This window comes from Nothoprocta perdicaria, unplaced genomic scaffold (genome assembly GCF_003342845.1).
Source record: "Nothoprocta perdicaria isolate Ctin4 unplaced genomic scaffold, notPer1 scaffold_2, whole genome shotgun sequence".
NCBI lineage: Eukaryota > Metazoa > Chordata > Aves > Tinamiformes > Tinamidae > Nothoprocta > Nothoprocta perdicaria.
The window spans coordinates 6208714-6227708 of NW_020455204.1; the positions used below are offsets into that span (position 1 = coordinate 6208714).

Genomic DNA, 18995 nt, shown 5'->3' on the forward strand with positions numbered 1-18995 from the left:
TTATTTCAGCAGGGACTGGCTTTTACCTTTCTATGTTGGTTTGCCAGTAATGTGCTGTGGCAGCTCTATCCACCAAGTGGGTTGCAGTGCAGCCGTCCAGCTGGTAGAGTGGGTAGAGATGCTTTGACTTCGGGACAAGCACCCGCAGCGCTGGGCTCCACAGTGCTCTGTGGTCCACGACAGCTGAGGGAGGTCCCCAAATCTTCCTGCACAAGTTGCTGCATGGCCCTGTGTTTTTTTTAGTTTTGTGACGTGTAAAATATCTGCCAAGACACCTGCATCTTCATAAAAGGTTTTAGGATCTCTGTGGGAAAGACACTAGAGAGACCTGAGTGTTATGATTATTATTATTACTGCTATCAAAATGTGTTCTCTAAAAAATTTTTCAAGCTCATATGTCAAGGTCCCCAAACATACGGGCAGAATTTCAATTGCTGCATTATGGCTAACTTGCTTTTTCCTCTTACATTTTTTTTCCTCTCTCTCTCTCTTTTTCTCTCTCTCTCTCCCCTTTGGTGTTTGAAATAACCATCGCCACTGCAAAATTCAGAGGATGAGGCTGCAGCTGGCACGTATGAAGAGTCCTTTTGCTTCCACAGTGGGGTGTATAATTGACAGTAATGGCTGTAAAATCCAGAGCTCAGGGGCTAGGGATTTTTTTTTCAAGCCATTGCTCTGGAAAATACACAGTTTGATCAATGGCTGCGCATTTCAGACTGTTATTAATAAATGCAGAACGTTAAAGATCCGCTCTGAGAATATATCATCTCTTTCCATTTATATTCCTAACTGTTGTTTAAAGAAAAAAAAAAGAGAATAATAATGAAAACAAATTACCTTCGATTTAAATATTCATCTTATTTGGTAATTGCGCCCAAATATAAATATTTCAGCCACAGAGTGGATTGCCCTGTCAGACATGGGGAGCTGCGCTGTGCCTGGATTCAACGCCCTGTGTTTGTGTTTCGGAGAGAAGAGCTGAGGTGTCTTGAAAGCTGCCTGGGCTCTGCAGCATCACGGTGCGTTAAGGCGGCCGCGCTGAGCGCGAGCCCGAGGCAGGCAGCGCATCAGGCCGGCACAGGCTCCTCGCTGGGCTTCCTTCAGCCCCATCACAACGATAAAGGTCTTCGTGGAGGTGGCAGCACTCCCAGCACYGGGAGCTTGGCATTGCTCATGAACGGGGAGCGCAGCTGAAAAATCCTCAGTCGGAGTTTCTGGGGAACTGAAATGGCTAATCTGGTTAGTGCTGCTAACTTGATTTAGTTAGGAAGTAGCATGCTGTTGAGCTTCTCTTTACATGGCTTAGACCCACGTTCATTTAGAAAACAGGGCAGTTGTCAGCTTCTGGTTTCCTTTTTCCTACGTTTTCTTTTCTGTGGTGCATCTTGAGGGACAGCAGTGCACTGCTGAAGTTCTACCTAAACCATCCCCAAATTTGAAAAGCTTCAAACCAAACTAGTGGAGGATGTAATACCTTTATTCTAAGGACCGAAAAGAAGGCCATCTTTGTGGTGATACGTTGTACAATATTCAGTGCAGCTGAGTGGAAAAATCTAGCTAGAAAGGCACTCAAGTTTGGACATCTATCTTTCCTTGTACACACCGCTGTGGGCTAATTTTTAGCTCCTGGAGACCAGTCAGGTGTCAGATAGAAAGTCTGGCCATTCTCAAGGTATCTCATGCTGCAACATGCAAACAGAAAGAATAGTAAATTATTCAATATGGTAATAAGAAATACGGTAGAGATATGTTTAAGAGCTTTTTTTTTTTTTTTTTTGATGTTGTCAGAGAACCATGATTCATTTTCGTTTCCAACCAATTATTAAATATTACTGCATGTTTTAAAGTTGAAAAAGACATTATTCTCTTTTACTTCCCTGGATTTTAGGGGAACTATTATTCATCATGTGACCTAAGATGATGGTGTACAGAAAACAATCTATATTGCCTTTAAAATTCTCCTTTGCAGTGCCAGCGATCAAGAGCACTCCAGTCCCATATGATCCATACTGTAGGCCTACAAGCTCAGCAGTGAGAAGAGTCATTTGTTCACAATAACGCTCTGAGGTTTTTGCTTTGCCTGTATAGGATGTTTGGGAGCAGAAATAAACCCTGTTCTTAATTCTGTAGACCAGTTTCAGGGTGCTGCTTTCCTCCTAGGTCCTTTCCATGCAATGCTGAGCAAGGTTCAGGAGTAATTCTCTCCACGTATAATTTGGTGAATTTACTCAGTTAAATTGGTGATTCTGCTGATAAATGAGCACCCAGCTCAGCAGCGTATTTAAATTCATTCCTATTTAGCTGAGTACTTAAGCATATGCTTAACTTTAAAAATATGTTTGAACCCCAGAGGACTGAAAGCACTTGCTTCAGTGGTTTGCTGAGTAGGGGTCAACATCTGAACTTAAAGCAAATCAGAGAAATCCATAGAAGTTAAGGAGAAGTTCAGGGAATAGCAGAAACAGAGAAGCCTAGATTTTGTGTGTTTGCTTTATAGGAAGGAATGAGGGTGAATATAGACTTTTAKGGGTGCATTGTGTGCTTTCTGTCAGAGCAGGGTGGTCACCGGTCTCCTCTCCTGGTTGCCATCAGTATGGTGGCAGGTACATCAGTAATTTTTAGTCTCTATCCCACCGTCAAGCTTGTGTCAATGGCTTTTGTCAATCTGACAGCCAGCCAGATCAATTCCATATTCTTTTCTTCTTTGGGAACCAGGCTAAAAAATAAGGAAAAGATTGGCTCTACACATACCCCTGAAAATTTATTTCTTTCTAAGCATTTTCTCCTACCAATTTTAAACCTTTCCAGTTATGGGGTCTGCCGCTTCCTTTTGAGACTTTTCAACTGCGTTTTTGCTTTAAATTTGGCCCATTTTTCCTGTTGTTTCTAGTTATCCTCCTCTCCCTACGTACTCTAGCAGTTTTCTCTCCTTGATGCTTAAATCCTTGAAGTACTTTTGGAAAGTTAGCACCTTTTCTTGCTTTATCTTTTAAAAACTCACCAATGGACTTTTTTTCAGAAAAATGACCTGCCTTCCTTCTGCTCCTCTTGAGTGGTGTTACAAATCCAGGCTCTCTGGAAGTCTGGCAARTAATTTCTTCTACTCTTTTTTACAAAAAACTTAACCTGTTCTTTTAGCTTGTTGTGGCTCCTGCTTCTGTAGCATCCTGCACTGAAAGCAGAACTGAACTCAGCAGCTTGAGCGAGGGAAAAGGAAGCCAGGCCTAATCATCTGAGTTACATTCACAAACTGTAGTGATAATTTTGGCAGCACTAATGTTTTCATTATTCATGTCTTTCAGATGCTTTTTTTGTGTTATAACAGCTGCCTATTGGATTTCTCTTTATATATTCCAGGAATCGTGCTTAGCTGTGATGCCTGGAATATGTGACCTATTTGACTTTTCCAGCTTACTCGTTTGGAGGAGATATTTTAAGTTTACCTTTTGTTGATTGTTTTTTGTTCCACCTAGTTCACCCCTGAGGATTTTACCTTTACAGTGAACAAAGAGTATCCTATATATTTGCAGAGGTTTGATGTTAACCTTACAAAGACGATTATAGATTCAGGTAAGACATTAAAAAAGAAAATGAACTAGGAACCCACGGTGCAAAAGCTGTAAGAGTACGAAACGAAGAAAAGTCAAGGATCTTCAGCAATCTGATGCTTTAGGTAGCTGCCATGAAGTGAAAGCCTGCTTGTGTTTTSATACCTGCCTTCCCCTCCGGGCTTGTTGTCATGTTCTTGTCAAGCTGTGTTACTCATGAAAGGAAATCTGATTCACAAATTTCAATAAGGGTGGCAAATTTTGCAACAGCTCTGAGTGAAAATTGATCTTCACTTACCACTTCCCACTGTTACATGAATGATTTATGAACCTATGGAAGGTCATAATGTTTATCAGCTTACTGAATTCATAATTCTAATAATTAGATCTGCTCTTCCATTGCTCCCAATTCACTCGGATCAATATTTCTTTTTAAAGGGATAGATGTACTGCCTTCCACTGTTAAAGAACTTTAACCAGGCGTACCACTGTTAAAGGTACGCCTGGAAGAAAATACCAGAAGTTCAGGAGAATATTAATGGAGTAATTTATATGAGGAAAATTGATAAGATTTCAATCACTGTAAGCACTCAAATTGTCTATATTGTGCCCGTCACCAGTGTGCCTGGGTGTCATTTCATACACTATGCTGTGTAATGGTAAAGATATAGCAAGTTACAATATTGAGAAGATTACAGTCATTGTGTAGGCAAAGGTCTGTTCTTGTTCTTGGAGAAATTGCTATGGAAATGTCAAGCAGCCATCATTATGCTCCGACAGAGCGAGTTGTCTAAGGTAGTGGTGACCATTTCTCAGCCTGCCTTGCTAGGTCATGGAGTATTTAAACTCCTTTTAAGTTTATCTTCAGAAATGTGGTTCTTTTGTTTAGTGTGATATTGGGTAGSAATGGAGTGGTTTAGCAAGAGGCTATTTAAGGATGCAGAAATGCAGATGGAATAATTGTGAATGAGACAGCTATTATCAGCCATTATGCATTTCCAGAAGGTCTGCAGAGTTTGTTTAGCTTTTGCTACGAGCACTTGCAGTAGGAGATGGAGMTGCATTTGGCCACAGTACTCACAGGGGTGTCTGCAGTGGGCTGGGATCTGGTCATTCTGAGCAGAGGCTCCTCCAAGGCTTGAGTCCCAGCCAGGGTGGCTCCTCTGACTGCTTTAACCATCAGAATAATCATGTTCTGTGAGAGCCGTCTAGGAGAGTAGAGGGATTAAAAATCTCTAAGTGCTTCTAAAATGGAGTTTGATAAGTTTAGGAAGAGATATATGACATAGTGGTTGCAGTAGCAGGGAACTATCCATATAAAAACTGAGATCCGTTCTTATCCAGACCAACATAAGTGTAAGTGAAGGCCTATTGTCATTCTTGTCTATCTGAGATTTTCTAGAATGAGTTATTATTGCTTTCATATAATCATTTGGTTGCTGTGTTTGCTTTAGCAAGCCTTGGACCGTTCACATAAATAAGATTATAATTACTTGATACATGATTGCTGATGGTCAACTATAGAAGGCAGACCTTACTAAAGGAGAGGGGCTGAGCATGCTGCTCTGTATAATAATATATATATATATATATATATAAAATGCTTGCTGTTGTCTGGTCACACTCCCACAGACTCTTCCGGCAAACATCTGCTCAAGTACATAAAAAAGTTATAGTGTAGGCACAGCTGGAGTAGGGGACAGGGTCCTATTGTCTAGCATGATCACTGTACCTAAAGCATTTTAAGGGCCAACTCAATCTTCCTTTTAACATGTTATTTAGTGTACATCATACTTGTCCCACCCTTATTCCCAGGAAAGCAGCCAGGGACAGTGAGTTGTGCCCATGACATGAACAGAGCTCCGTGCCATGCCTGTACACCCTACAAAATTTTTTCAGAACTCACTGTAGTTCCCTGCAATGGTTTGAAAACTGTTACTCCATGAAGGACAAGTTGGCCTTGAAAGAGTGGTGAATCTACCTCAGCTTGTCACGTCAAGGTTGAAAGATGTTGACAAGGTAAAACAAATATTCATAGTGTATTGTATACCAGAGATGTTTATTCCATACCACCTGCTTTAGTATATAAAATATACAAAGTACAGGTAAATGCTGCATATATGCTTACAGTCATCTTTAGCCAGGTAAAATTGTTATAGAACAATGTAAGTCAATTAAACTTAACAACTWTATGAGAGCCAGCAGTCTGAATTTCTGTATGTCTTTGTCTTTCCCCCAAAACTGGTGCATCTTACTGGATTAGTAATGTTCTAATTCTCAGTCAGGTTTGAGTCATTTGCTGTATTGTCTGCTTTTTCATGAGGGGTTCATTTTCCATTAAAATGCAGCATTGGTGAATGACATTGATGAAATGGATACTGCCTTTCACACAGCTAGCTCAGTTGTGCTGAAGCTCCCTAACACTGTGCAGCTAGAAAATGGGATTGTGAAAAGGAATAGATGAAAAATAGGGGTGGCACTTTCCCATTTAGTGCTGCTGATCAGATGCTATTGGTTTTGCTGTGTGACAGGCAGTCTTGGAAATAGCCTTGCAGAACATGGAGTTATTTAATTTTCAGTTTTTAGTGAATGTAGTCTTATGATACCACCTTTCTTAGCTTTCCTCCAGACCCATTATTTTCAGCATAAGTATTTGTACATGACAAGAGTTTTCTTATCCTTGCATACTAATACTTCCCTTCAACTACGCTTGGGCGGAGAGTTTGTAAAATCACTTGTGCTGCAAAAGAACAGAAGGCAGACAGACAGCAAGATAACTCATCATCCCTCATTTATGACCAAATTTTGAATCTTTAAGAGTGGATGGAAGAGGAGGATGCTCCACTGCTGATGTCTGCGTGTGTCCTTACTGCTGGATGATGAGCAAGGGGGTAAGCGCTCAGGCTATCCTCTCATTTCTGAAAGATTACAGAAAGGATGTGAAATAATATGCTGCTTTGGAAAGTCAAGTGAGAAGATTTAAACCAGTCTAGTTTAATCCAACTTAGAAATTGGTCCTGCTTTGAAAAAAAGCATTACACCAGATGGCTTTGAGAGGCTCCTTCCAGTCTAAATTACTCTCTAATTCTGCAGTTTAAATACATATTCTATCTTTTTTTTTTTTTTTTTTGAGGAAAAAATAATGTAATGTAGATATTGGAAGAGACTTTGGAAGCTTCTTTCACTTTGAGAAACTGCTGAAYATTTCTTCTTTAATTCTAGATTTAACATATACTGAACATTTGCGTAAGGAAAACATAGTCTCTTTTCTAGCTGAGAACTTTGCACTTTTGCAAGATGTTGGAGTTCAGTAGAAATACTTGCTGAATAGTCTGCAGCAGAGGAAGTTCCTACAGAGAGGATAGTAATYTCTCCTGCATTGAATACTCCTTGGCAGCTGTCCCTAGAAAAGCCACTCATTCTGAAATATATTGAGGCCTTGAGTCTTGTGAAATGTAGTGCTACCTCTGTGTATAATTCCGTATGCTGAACCAGGGTGGACACTAATAAGTCAGGAGAATAAAAAGGATGTGTTATAGATCTCACCTTGTGACATGAAAGGCCCATATGCTCATATACTGGGTCTTCTACGTTGGATTTAAGACTACAATTAAATTTAAAAATAAAAAAGGGAAGGGAGATAACTTTAAAATCATGCTGGATTCCCAAGTTAAATGGAGATTAGTGAGGGTAACTGAGGTTTGAGACAGGGATCATAAAGCAGCAAAATGCTGCATCTTTAATGTGAATGCTGAAATACTGACTTAGCCTAGAAAAGTTGTTGCTCCACATRCAGGCTTGCTGTAGACATTGTAGAATAGTGTCTTAACTTGCTTAGACGGGTGACTCCTTGCTTGAACRTTTTAAATACATTACGTTAATTAGAAATATAAGAATAAATGCGGTATCAATGGCAACCATGAGAACTTCATCAGTAAGAATTAAAACTAAGGGGTACTTGTGCAGTATAGAGAGAAGGATAACTTGATCTATATGATTATCTTTCAGGGATGAATGGTTATTGAAAGAATTTTATTTGAATTCAGCAAATTTGATCCCACTTAAATCTATGCCCACATATAAATTTTCTGTTTGAATGTCTAATGTTTTCAGGTGGCTACTTCTGTGTAGGATGAGGAGCAGGTTTTACTGCAGGGTGCTGTGATGATTGTGGTGCCTGTTGTCACAATTTAGAGCACTGGGATTACTGAATAGCTAATCTCCATAGAACTGGCCCTGGAGTTTCTGACCATGAAAACACTGGGTCTCATTCTTGCTTGCAGATAAGTGTCACGTTGACTGCTCCCTTTCAGTGGCAGGTTGTTCTCATTCGCAGGTGACAGTGGCAGGGAGGTGACATCGTTAACTGTCGGGGAAAGTGTAATGCAAAAGAAATGTCTAAGGCTTTTCTAAGGGATACTTGAGACTGATATTGATATAAAGGCTTAGGACTGAGGGTTGTGGTGTAGGAATCAAATTCCTGGTTCTGCCACTCTTGACCAAAAGAAGATTTGGGAATCAATATGTCACTTTTCTGTTTCCTTAAGTGTTATTTAATTGGGACTYTTTTTCCTGTATATTGCTTTTGTCAGTTAAGAGGGTAATCATCACTTGGTCTGTGGAAGTGTCTAGCAGTGTGCCCTGGATGCGCTCTGTAGAACTGACCAATATAGACAATAATGCTTGTTTCTAATTTTATGCCTGATTTGGTCTTTTATAGCCTTATCACACTGATATATGAGTTATACTATATATATCATTACTTTTATGCTGAGGACAATAGAAAACAACAGGAGATGAAATGTCAGTGTATCCACAGTATTTTGTTCGACTTAGTATTGTCAGTAAAATTATATTTTCTTAGCCCTGCAATTTGGTCCCACCTGCATAGTAAGTGCAGTTTTTCTGCTGTTTCCTTATGATTGGGCTACTTCAAAAGTGTTTGATGTTTACTGACTACTGTGTTGAATAATTTATTGGATGATTATGAGACTAGATGTAAAAAAGTCAATGTTGATTTATCATTCCCTTTGCATAACATGGTAAATGGTTGCTGTATTTATTATGTCAGGAAATACTTGGAATGATGGTTCTRAACTGAAATGCTGACTTGGTGGGAAGCAGTCTTGTAAATTTATATTATATTAAATGATTTGCTAATTTTCATCCAGTTTTGAATGATTTGAATTATTTGGGAAAAGTGTTAACAACAGCTGGGAAATTGTATAATGAATAATTTATTTGAAAATAGCACCCAAAAAAAAGTCAAATAAATAATTCAGCAAACGTTTCTTGACCGGCACTGCTGATGTTGTGCTCCAAAGAGGTGGATCCATTTTTTTKGAGGACTTTATTACATGATTAGCAGACTCCTTTTTTGTGATTTTTCTTGTTAGTTAGTTGGTTCTTTTCGTACACCGATTCCTGAAGAAAAATGACTTTTCAGCCTATCCATCACTGAATTTTTAATAGTAAGATGACAATGAATAAAATTAAATTTTAATGTACTGCTGTGTGTATCACCTTATCTTGATATATCAATGGTGAATAATGACCATCTCTGTAATGCAGTTGACTAGATGGTATAGCTACAKTTTTTTTGTCAGACTCCCCTTTCTGACCTTGGGAAAGTCTTTAAGCYCATGCCTCAGTTTCCTTCTAAAATAAAAGTATTTCTTCCTTCTTGCTGTTCACTGAGATTACGATCAGGGACTGAGGTGTAAAGTGAGTTCCTACTAGTTTTCCTGGCAACATTTGGTGGTAGTTTTGTTTGTTTCTGTATTAATATTCTAACCTTTTTTTGAAAAATCAAGCATTTGTTTTTCCATTGCATTGTACTTATTTTCACTGGTGGAAATCTGGTTAGCCTTGCTGGTTCAGTTCTTACCTACCAAATGAATCTGGAGGAACCAGCGTTGGCCAAACTGAGCTCATGCCCTGCAGCCAAGCCAGCTCCTCAGCTGGGATAATGTAACATCGCACCCTTAACTGGTGACTCTTAATGTCACCAGTTACAATATGTAAAAAAAAAATTAAAAAATGCAATACTTCTTTTGTGTTAAAGTTGTAAAAAYAAAATATTTTACTGAAATTCTGCAGTCTTTATCCTGTATAGCTGCAAGAAAAGCTTGAAAACATTCAATGATTGCACACTGCTGGTGCAGAAAATGGAAAGGAAARGAAAATCAGAATAATTGAAATTAAGAAAAAGGTCTTTTTGCCTATATAGTTGTTTTGAGGGCCCTTAGCTTCTGATTTTTTTCGYGTGTGAGATTGGCAGAAGAAACCCAGGCACCACAAACCCCAGGCTTTTCTCAGCTGTGTCATCCCACGTTGAGGGCATTGAAAGTCCTCATCTGGCCTGCAGCTGACACACTCGTGTGTGTTATTCTAGGGCAGCTCTGCACAGCAAGCCTSGAGGTAGCACCTTCTGATTGCTGAGGTTATATTAAAAAATAATCAGATTAAATTTGGTTTTGAAGTTTACGCCCAACATCAGCTCTTGCAGAGAGGTTTTTAAATCACCACTGCCTGAATCAAAGTTAGCAGCATTTACAAAGCAACAGCTTCTTGCACGGAGGTGAGCATCAAAGGAAAGGCCAAATAAATTGGCCTGCCCTAACCCATATTACTCATTTTTTTCTTAATTTTATGCTTTTTATTTTGCTCTCAGATGTCTATGTTATAGTCTTCTTGCTAGATGAGTCCACACTTTKGACTTGCATATCCCGTACACGTAATTTCTAGTACTCCATCAAACATGCCAAGGGGAGGTAGTTTACTGCATTGCAAATACCTGTGTATGCAGACGAGCTGTGATCTCCATCTCTCTGGCCGCTATGGAGAGGAATGCAGATGCGTGTCCCCCTGCCCCAGCTCGCTGGCTTTCTTGTAAAGCTTTCTTAAGGAAAACAACAACAACAAAATCACACACAAGGAAAATTATACCCTCTCCTGAAATCAAAGTTATGGYCATTTGTTAAGAATTCAGCCAAGATTAGAAATGTCCTTTCTTGATKACAATAAACTAAAAGATTATCAAGATCCTTTCCCCAATTTCATTACATATTGGTGCAAAAATTGGTTCACTTAAAAGAAGGTTCAAACTTGGATTTTCTTTTCTGGCTTTTGGCTAGACTAGCAGCATGAACCCTTTCCCTTAAGCCTTGTTTCCACTTTGATTTTTTTAGGTCTTCTTTCTTACAAAGCACCTACACACCCCAAACCCCCTGCTTTTCTATCCTCCTTTTATTCACATTTCACTGAGGTTCATTTTCCACCTTACTCTCATTCTTGTGCAACAGGTCATTGTTCTGTTTCTTCTGGTTAGCTTGAAGCTTCTTGTGTCCATTATAGACTTCTCGAGACAGCGATAAAAGTTTATATGATGTATTATGTGAAACATTAAATGCCCAATTGTTTTAGCAGGTGCAGAACACATCTGTTTTTTAATCCTCATGTKCAGCCTAAGGGTGATGCTGCAGGTAGCAGAAGCAGGACCGGGATGCTCAAACTGGGATGCTTGCAGACAGCCCGGGGCTGTGCTGGTGTTTGCAGGAGCTCCCCATGGACGTGGGTGATTTAGGGCATCCMAAGACCCAGAAGAGCAGCTGGTTCTTTCTCTAAAGAACCTTGTCGTAACAGCCTCGGTGTCAGGAAGTGGCCCTGGTGTCAGCTTAGCTGATTTAACAGGACTCACAGGCTTTTTAAAATAATTTTTAAAATAATTTTTCGGTCTCAGTCAGAGATGTGTCAGAATGAATAGGTGCCGGGTGGCTCTCTGGATGGAGGAAAAACTCCCGGAGAAGGAGGTCAGCGTCTCCTGTTGCTCATTATTTGTCAGAGCTGCTTGATCTTGTGTTGGGCAGGAAAGAAAAGGCTGATTAAAGTGAGTGCTGTGAATGTGCCCATGKTGTTGCTGGTCCTGACAAGCCAGTGGGAGTTTAAACCGGCTTCCCTCGTTGCAGCAAGGTTTTTTTCTTTTCCCCCTGGTTTCTGTCTTCCTTGTCTGCAGCTTGTGGCCGGGATTGTGGCTCTTTCAAAGCATCTCGGCTGCGCAGAGCCCAGCAGGACCCTGCTCCTGATGAGAGTTTATTGGCAACACTGCGAATTCTATTACAGCTTAGCTCCCCTTCCTAAACAATAAATTACACACGCAGCAAAGCTCTATGTGACAGACCCAACTTTGGATTAGCATCAAGAACTCATTCGCTTTGACCACCCTCACCTCAGCTTGAATCAGTGCCGTGGACCTTTGGATTCATCCATGCTAACCTTCCTAATTGCCAAGCCTCCCATATYGTCCCCATCCCCGTGAGCGCTGCTGCGCTCCCGGCAGCAATCGTGGTTTTTGCACGGGTGAAAATAAGCTGCCGACAGGCTATTGCGTGAGAGCCGCTGTGAGGTGTTTGCCTACCTAGGAAAGGATTAGGCAGTGGGACATTTCAAGCAGCGGCTTGACRGGAATTTTACTGCTGGAGATGGAGATGAGCTAAAATGTGCTCCATGGTAGCAAACGTGACGTGCATAGCACATGAAAGTGGTGTTGATAAGCAAGATCCGTGCCCGTTGTAGGAAGGAGTCCTGACCTAAAAGAAAAGCCGCAAATGCYTTTAGTGTGGCTAACCTCCGATAATGAATTCTATTTGTGCAATTTTCTCCATTTATGKTTTTTTAACAGTATTTTCGGAGGGGTAAGTGTCAAGTGGTGTTCCATAGGTGTGCAAAGAATAAGAGATTGATTCCTCCCCTGCACATTATCCATTCAAATTAACTCCGGCTAAAGCTTGGACAGTTCTCCGGGTCTTCTGCCATGCTGGAAACCAGTACACAGCCTTTCTGTCTTCAGCTACCCAAGAGATACCCCACTCCAGGCAGAGCTTTGGGGAYGTTTTGCAAGCTCTTATGCAGATGTGACATTCTTTCCCTCCCTGTCTCCCTCTTCCCTTTTATTCACATCGGTGACTTTTTGGCTGAGTTCTGTATTGAGGGATACCAGTTGTGAAATATTGCTCAGAAATGCCTTTATCGCTGAAAGCCAGGGGCACAAATCCTTGGGAATTGTACATGGAAGGCTCTTCAGGGTAGYGATGAGTAAAGTTCAAATAATGTAATTAAACAGAAGTTCCTGACCTAGTGTTGACAGCCTGGGCCTGCTTGTAGGTCATGGAATACTTTAGCATTTTTTCTATACACCTTTGGTAGCAGTAATGAGATTCTTATTGATTTTGAGGAGCTTTGTGACCTTGTCGGTTAGAAGTATCTAGTATTGCTAAGATGAATGAGTTCAAATACTTTCAATCTAAATCACGTTTAGTAACAAAATGCCTTTTTATTTTGCCACAAGAAATGCTTCATGAAAGTACCAGCTTTGAAGGCCASATTAAAAGAAAACCTTTCCAGTGGTTTGGAGCTACTGTAGCTTTAGCTCAAGGAAATAAGGACCATGCTCACGTTTCTGGGCGATATTTCCCAGTCAGATTGCACCTSTAAGGCAAAGCACGATTGGAGGCTTCCATGAAGTTCTGCCTTCCCTCTTCAAGGCCCTAATGCAGAAGCCAACATGTGTTTCTGGAGATGTCTTTCCAGAAGGTTCTCTTAACCCCAACATATCTGGAAAAGTTGTGGTCAATTCCCTTTCCTAGCAATTATTTTGTAGTCCCCTTGTGTGCAGCAGTGACTCCAGCCTGGGCCAGGACCCATTGCTGGGACCACCACCAGTACTGCAGTGATAGCCTGAGCAAAGGCACCCTGTGAGGAGGCACAAAACCAAGGTTYGCTATTTGAAGACTGAATTATTTGAGCACAGAAACTGTGATAGTTCCCACTGTAAAAACAGGATCACTGCCRGGTATTTATAGGTAATGCATTGCAAGTTCCTGTTCACACAATGAAGGTAACTGAGTTTCAATAGTTGCAGCTGCATAAAGCAGTTTTCTAATCCTACCTAGGTCAGCATGAAATAAGGCTGCACCAGGTGGAAATTGGACTCTTTTTTTCTGACAAGAAATGCGAAAATGAACACAATGTGCTCCACTTTGGAAACACAGAGGTGCCTTTTAAATTGCATCCAGAATAGCAAGGACTGATTGGCTTCATTAAAATCCAAACCTTAAAGATGATCTGATTAAACTGTTCAAGCAGCAGCTTTGGATAAAGCATTGGATTTAGTCATGATGATAAAATGTCTGGGTGTTTTGGGGAAAATCTCAAATTAGATCCGTTTTTTTTTAGCTGGTTGTTGTAAAAAATATGCCTAGTTTTAGCTCTTTTTCCATATGAGCTAGGAAAAACTGGGTGAGATTTGGGCAGTTTCCATGTTTCTCTAATAGATTGCCAGCAATGTTTCTCTTGCTTGCGACCACCAGTGACCTTTCTGCACTGGGTCATTCCTTCTCTCTTGGGTATTATTCCTCAGTCTGAAAGAAATTCAGCTCTTCCTTTTCCTTCTCCACAAACACTGAATGCCCTTCTGTGGCYTTCAGTGCTTCCACGTGTCATTCCCAAAGTCCTCTGCATTTTGGCAGTGCTAGGGATTTCTGCACTGCTCACCAACTTTGCAGTAATTCATGAAGTACTTTGGTGTCTCTATAAATGCCACTGGCCTAGAGAGCTCCCTTTGCCAAGATGCATGGTAGGAAGTTTACTGCATTGCTTTCTAAAGAGTAGCTGATTTTATGGCAAGCTTTASGGGAATTGCACCTTTGAGCCCCTTTCTATCCCTCTCTTTTTAAATTTCTGCTTTATTCATGTACTCATGTTTCCATCTGACTACGGTTTACTTGCTCAGTAAATTCCTGCCTTGCAGAAAGGATAACATATAAAGGCAAAGCAGCGTTAATACAATAACCTGGAAAATCACAAATTGTAACATTTCTACTTTTCTTGTGTGTTTTTTTACCCCCAGAACCCGACCGGTTTAGTCAATATTAAGCAACCCAGTTTTGTAACTCTCCATTTCCCCAAGAAGTGAAAAATATTATTCCCAGTTTAATAAATGGCAAAACTGARCTTCAGACAGGCATTTGCAGTAATGTAGCAGCAGAGCTAAAGACAGGTTCCAGTTTTCCTCATCCTGCCCTGCTTCACTGACCCCAGCCTGAGCCTGACCTCTCTTCCATGACTTTTAAAAGCAGATGATGCTTCTAATGTAGTAATTTCATATTTCAGGGGTGATTCTCTTTGGATTTGCTTATATGTTGCTGTAACAAGAAGAAATACAGTTTGCTCAGTAATGAGAGAGCCTTGGAGTCCGGTTTTTGGGGCTTTGCAGTTAACTGGCTTGTAGCTTTACCTTGATCTGCTTTTGTTTCTCTCTCTGTAAAATGATGCTGTCCTTAGCAGTCTGTTTCACAGCATGTTCCTGAGTTAGTTGAATGTACGGGAATTGCTCTGAGATCTTAAGTTAAGTGCAAATGTTTAATTCAGTATTAAATCCATCATCCCACCAAATCATCTCTTTGGAAGAGTCTTAATCCAATGTTTTATTAATATAAAAGCAATTATATTGCTGGCTCATCKGTCATGTGAACGGAACTCTCCTTTTCTTTCTTTCTTTCTTCTAGTGCGGATGGTCCATCCTCTGAAATCATGCAGATTGACTTTGAAATCGAAGACCTCACTGACCCACCTGGGACCCAACTCATCACGTGGCAGGTAGAATATCCTGGTGATACAACATCTGATCTAGGCATCTCCAAGATCTATGTAAGCCAGAAGGACCTGGTAGGAGTTCTCCCTTTGGCTATGGTAAGAAATTATTTAGCATTCTGCAAGTATTTAATATTGCATTACAACTCTGGAGCCTTCAGGTCTGCCTGAAGGAGAAGGGGATACTTCCAGCACTAGGATCAAAGAGCTTCTAACTTCTCACATAATGGGATCCCAATAAATGAGATCATTTATCGATCAATGTGTGCATGAGGGCAAGCTATAAGTAGTCGAAAAAGACCCAGTCATGCTCTCTTTGACCAGTACACTGACTTCTTGGAAGCAGAAACCGTATTGGTACCATTTCCTGTATTCTGACCACACATCTGATGTTGCATGGAATGGTRTCCTTGGACACACAGTTTGGCATTGTACGTATCTTCCTTGAATCACAGTTTTACATTTTTTTAGTTTTTAAGTATTTCCTGCATCCAAACTTTTAATGCTTTTGAATTCTGATTCTGTGTTCATCTGAGAGTGAAAGGAGAAATAAAAGGCATGGGATGACTTTTGAATAATTTTTAATTACCTGGGGAACAAAAAATACAATATAAGTCCATCTGTTCTACATCAGTGCATTTTAATGGATTAGCCCACCATCACAGTGCAAGCTTCAGGCTTGAAAAGCTCCTGATCCTTCATTCAGCTTTGGTCTTTTCTAAAAAAGGTGTCAGGTTGCAAATAGAATTTTTTTTTTCTTGGGTTTTCTCTTCTTTCCCCTTCATATTTCTTTCAGGGCTGTCTGAAAGGCTGACTGCCTCGCCTTTGCTGTTGGACCATTTATTAGGAAATAKTGACACGTTATTGTTTTGCACTGAAAGCAAAACAAAAATCAATCTCAGATGATTTTATAAAAACATAACCTGGATGGTTGCCTACTGATAGCCAGCTAATTATGCCATTACTGAAGGCTAAAGGTGGTTCTCTGCACTTCCAGCTACATAGAGCTAGGACTGTTGTCGTATTTACCAATTTTTAAAAATACTCAGATATTATGATGCTTTATTTCACCAATAAGTATTTTGTCTTTTTTTAATGGCTCTTTTTCACTAGTAATGGGTATCTCACATTAGAGACAGGGGTCTCCTCTTGAAATTGTGGCTGTCTAACAAAGCAGGGTTGGATTTTCAAGCTGCGTGTTTCTCATGGCTCTTTTCACGGACTGGTTCTTACTGTTGAGCAATGTGTGATCTCCRCGGTGTTGTTGGAAGACAGGAGGCTTTCAGTGTGCAGACTAGTCCCTGCTGTGCTGACACACATGTTCTGGGGTATGGAGGGCTAAGGTGTTAGGTGTGATCTGACTTAACGCTATCTGCAATGTTGTTTTTTAATGAAGAGATAAAACTGTCTTGATAATAATTCCGATGGTTGCATAAAACACTGGTTCATCTCCTATGATCCTACTAAGAAATGTAGTTGCCAAGTAGTCCTTGAGAGTAGAGACCCTTCTGTCAGCGACTACAAATCCATTCACTCTCTTCAGTTCCATTAAAAGATGAAGAAAAACATCCCATTTTCAAGAAGTGCAGAATTCTGTGCTCAAAGGTCATATAAAGTCTATAAAGTTGTCAGCAGGTGACATTTTACAAGGCAACAGGTGTTGGGATAATGGGTAGCAGAAAAAGCAAAGRTGAATAACAGGGTCCCCTCATCACTGACACTCTGGGAATAGCTTTAACCTTCTCTGCATTAACTGGAGTGTCATGAAACAAAGTCTAGGGTATCACAAATCTCCAAATCTTTGCAGTATACCTCATTTTATACTTAGCAAATGATGATTCAGGTGCAGACCTTTCAATATGTGTAACTTAGTTTAGTTTGGTGCTCCAGATTTCTCCATGACCTTTTCAGAGCCAGTTTGTAATTTCTAAATTTAAAAAATTTAAAATGAAAAATACTCTTTTCACTAGGGCAAACCACAATGAAAGGAATGTTTCATGGTTGGTCTCTTTCTGAACTGAACTTAAATCAGATTGGTGTTGCTGGGTTTCTTTGTGGAATCTGTAATTTCATGTTTCGAAGCACCAAAAAAAAAAGCTGTTGAATATTTCAATTACAAGTTAAATTTTCAAAAGAACAGCTTAACTGCTTTACTGTTCAGCAGAGTTTTGTTTTCTGATAGACTGACACATACCATCTCTGCACCGTCTTTGTATTCTGTAGTCTTCTGTGACAACAGCTATGGATTTGTAAATTGCAAAGCAGAATATTGGTCAATTTGGAGCCTGTGTTATCTTTTTTTAAGTTACAAAATGCTACAATGGAAAGATGTAGCTATCAATATCATAGATATCAGTATCAAGAGGCTCTGGAAACGCAGCAGAAGATAGCTTCTGCTAAAGTTATTAGGATACCTGATGCAACCACCTTGCTTTTCACCAGTGCATATTTTTTTCCTATGGCATATTAGTATTTCAGCTTTGGAGGCTCCTGCAGGGCCCTTCACCAATATCAGCAACACAAGCCACAGCAGAGCACTCTAGGATATTAATGAGAAAAGCTGCGCATTGTGTTTTATGGATGCATGGGTACCATAAAGTCTGAAATTTCTGACCCTTTAATAACCCCTTTTCTAATTTTAGTCAGTAACAGTCTTTAAAACTCATCTCAGTGAGCTGTGCATGGGCACCAAGTCTGCCCTTATTAGTAGAATGGGATGGGCCTGAGTGGAGTCTTGTTTAATTAGAGAAYATTGTCAGAGCTTTGCTTTGAGCACCTGCTTGGGTCTTGGCCATGCATGATCCTTTCCCTTAGGCCTGATGAAATACGGGCAGAGATGTTTATCCAGGGTTATAAAAAAGTTACCAACCATTTACCATGATTGCTTTCCAGTGCCTCTTATGGCCATCAGAGATGTCTCCCTTGTTGACAGAAACTAAAACACTCTCTGAGGTGCTGTGGATGATGCAGATATTTGTAAAGCACAATGTTCTTGGCCAAATCCTGCTGCCTCCCATGGGTTCCTTGCACAACCACCAATCACCCACTCTGTGAGGTCTGTGGGCTCTGTGGCCAAGGACCTGCATGAGAACATGCTTAGTGGCCTGTGGCCTCTAGAAGCCACAAGGACTTTATCCAGAGAGAGAAGCCTGGACATGGGAGACCAAGGGATCTCTCCATAGAGGGCGAGTGGGGAAAAACTTGTGGATATTTCAGTCTTCATTGTCAACCAATACACCTTAATTGTCCTTAAACTTCCTTCTCTTGAAATTCATCATTAGTAGGATATCTATTGAGGCCCCAAACCTCAACACATCTTAAGACATTTGAAACAAGGCATGCAAAAGCATATGGACCTTTCGTCCGTTAGCATCCTAGAAGGTGCAGAGCTGCTGAGGTTTGCTGAGCTGAGGATAGGCAGTGTGGTGTGACAGCCACTCGTGAGCTTCCTAGGCATACAACATTATGTTTTACTGCCATACTAAAGAATCAGCTTTCAGCTCTTCTTGCTAGCATTTCTTTCCCATTTGATTTCCCTCTTGTTTCATTAAGTAATGAATGGCACAAGTTTAATCACTCAAATTGTACATTTGCTGCTATTGATTATCGTTGGTCTTTACACATTCTGTCAGCTCCTCCATAATTGTGGTGTTCACCTTTTGTTGAACCTTAATGATTAGGTGAGGATGAGAGACACAAGAGCTCCGTAGCCATCTGTGTACATACAAGATAATCCCTATTGAGAAAGGCAGAGGGCAGATCTGACATGCTGGTAAATGGATAAGTAGAAATCTGTTC

General features: G+C 40.4%; 1 protein-coding gene across 1 annotated transcript in view; it reads left to right on the top strand.

Moving 5' to 3' along the window:
* TMEM132D (transmembrane protein 132D) overlaps nucleotides 1-18995 on the top strand; it is a 198439-nt gene that overhangs the window by 106117 nt on the left and 73327 nt on the right. Inside the window, exon 4 of the mRNA XM_026037716.1 lies at nucleotides 15113-15296. Coding sequence (XP_025893501.1) covers nucleotides 15113-15296 — 184 coding nt within the window. The remainder of the gene's footprint in view (nucleotides 1-15112; nucleotides 15297-18995) is intronic.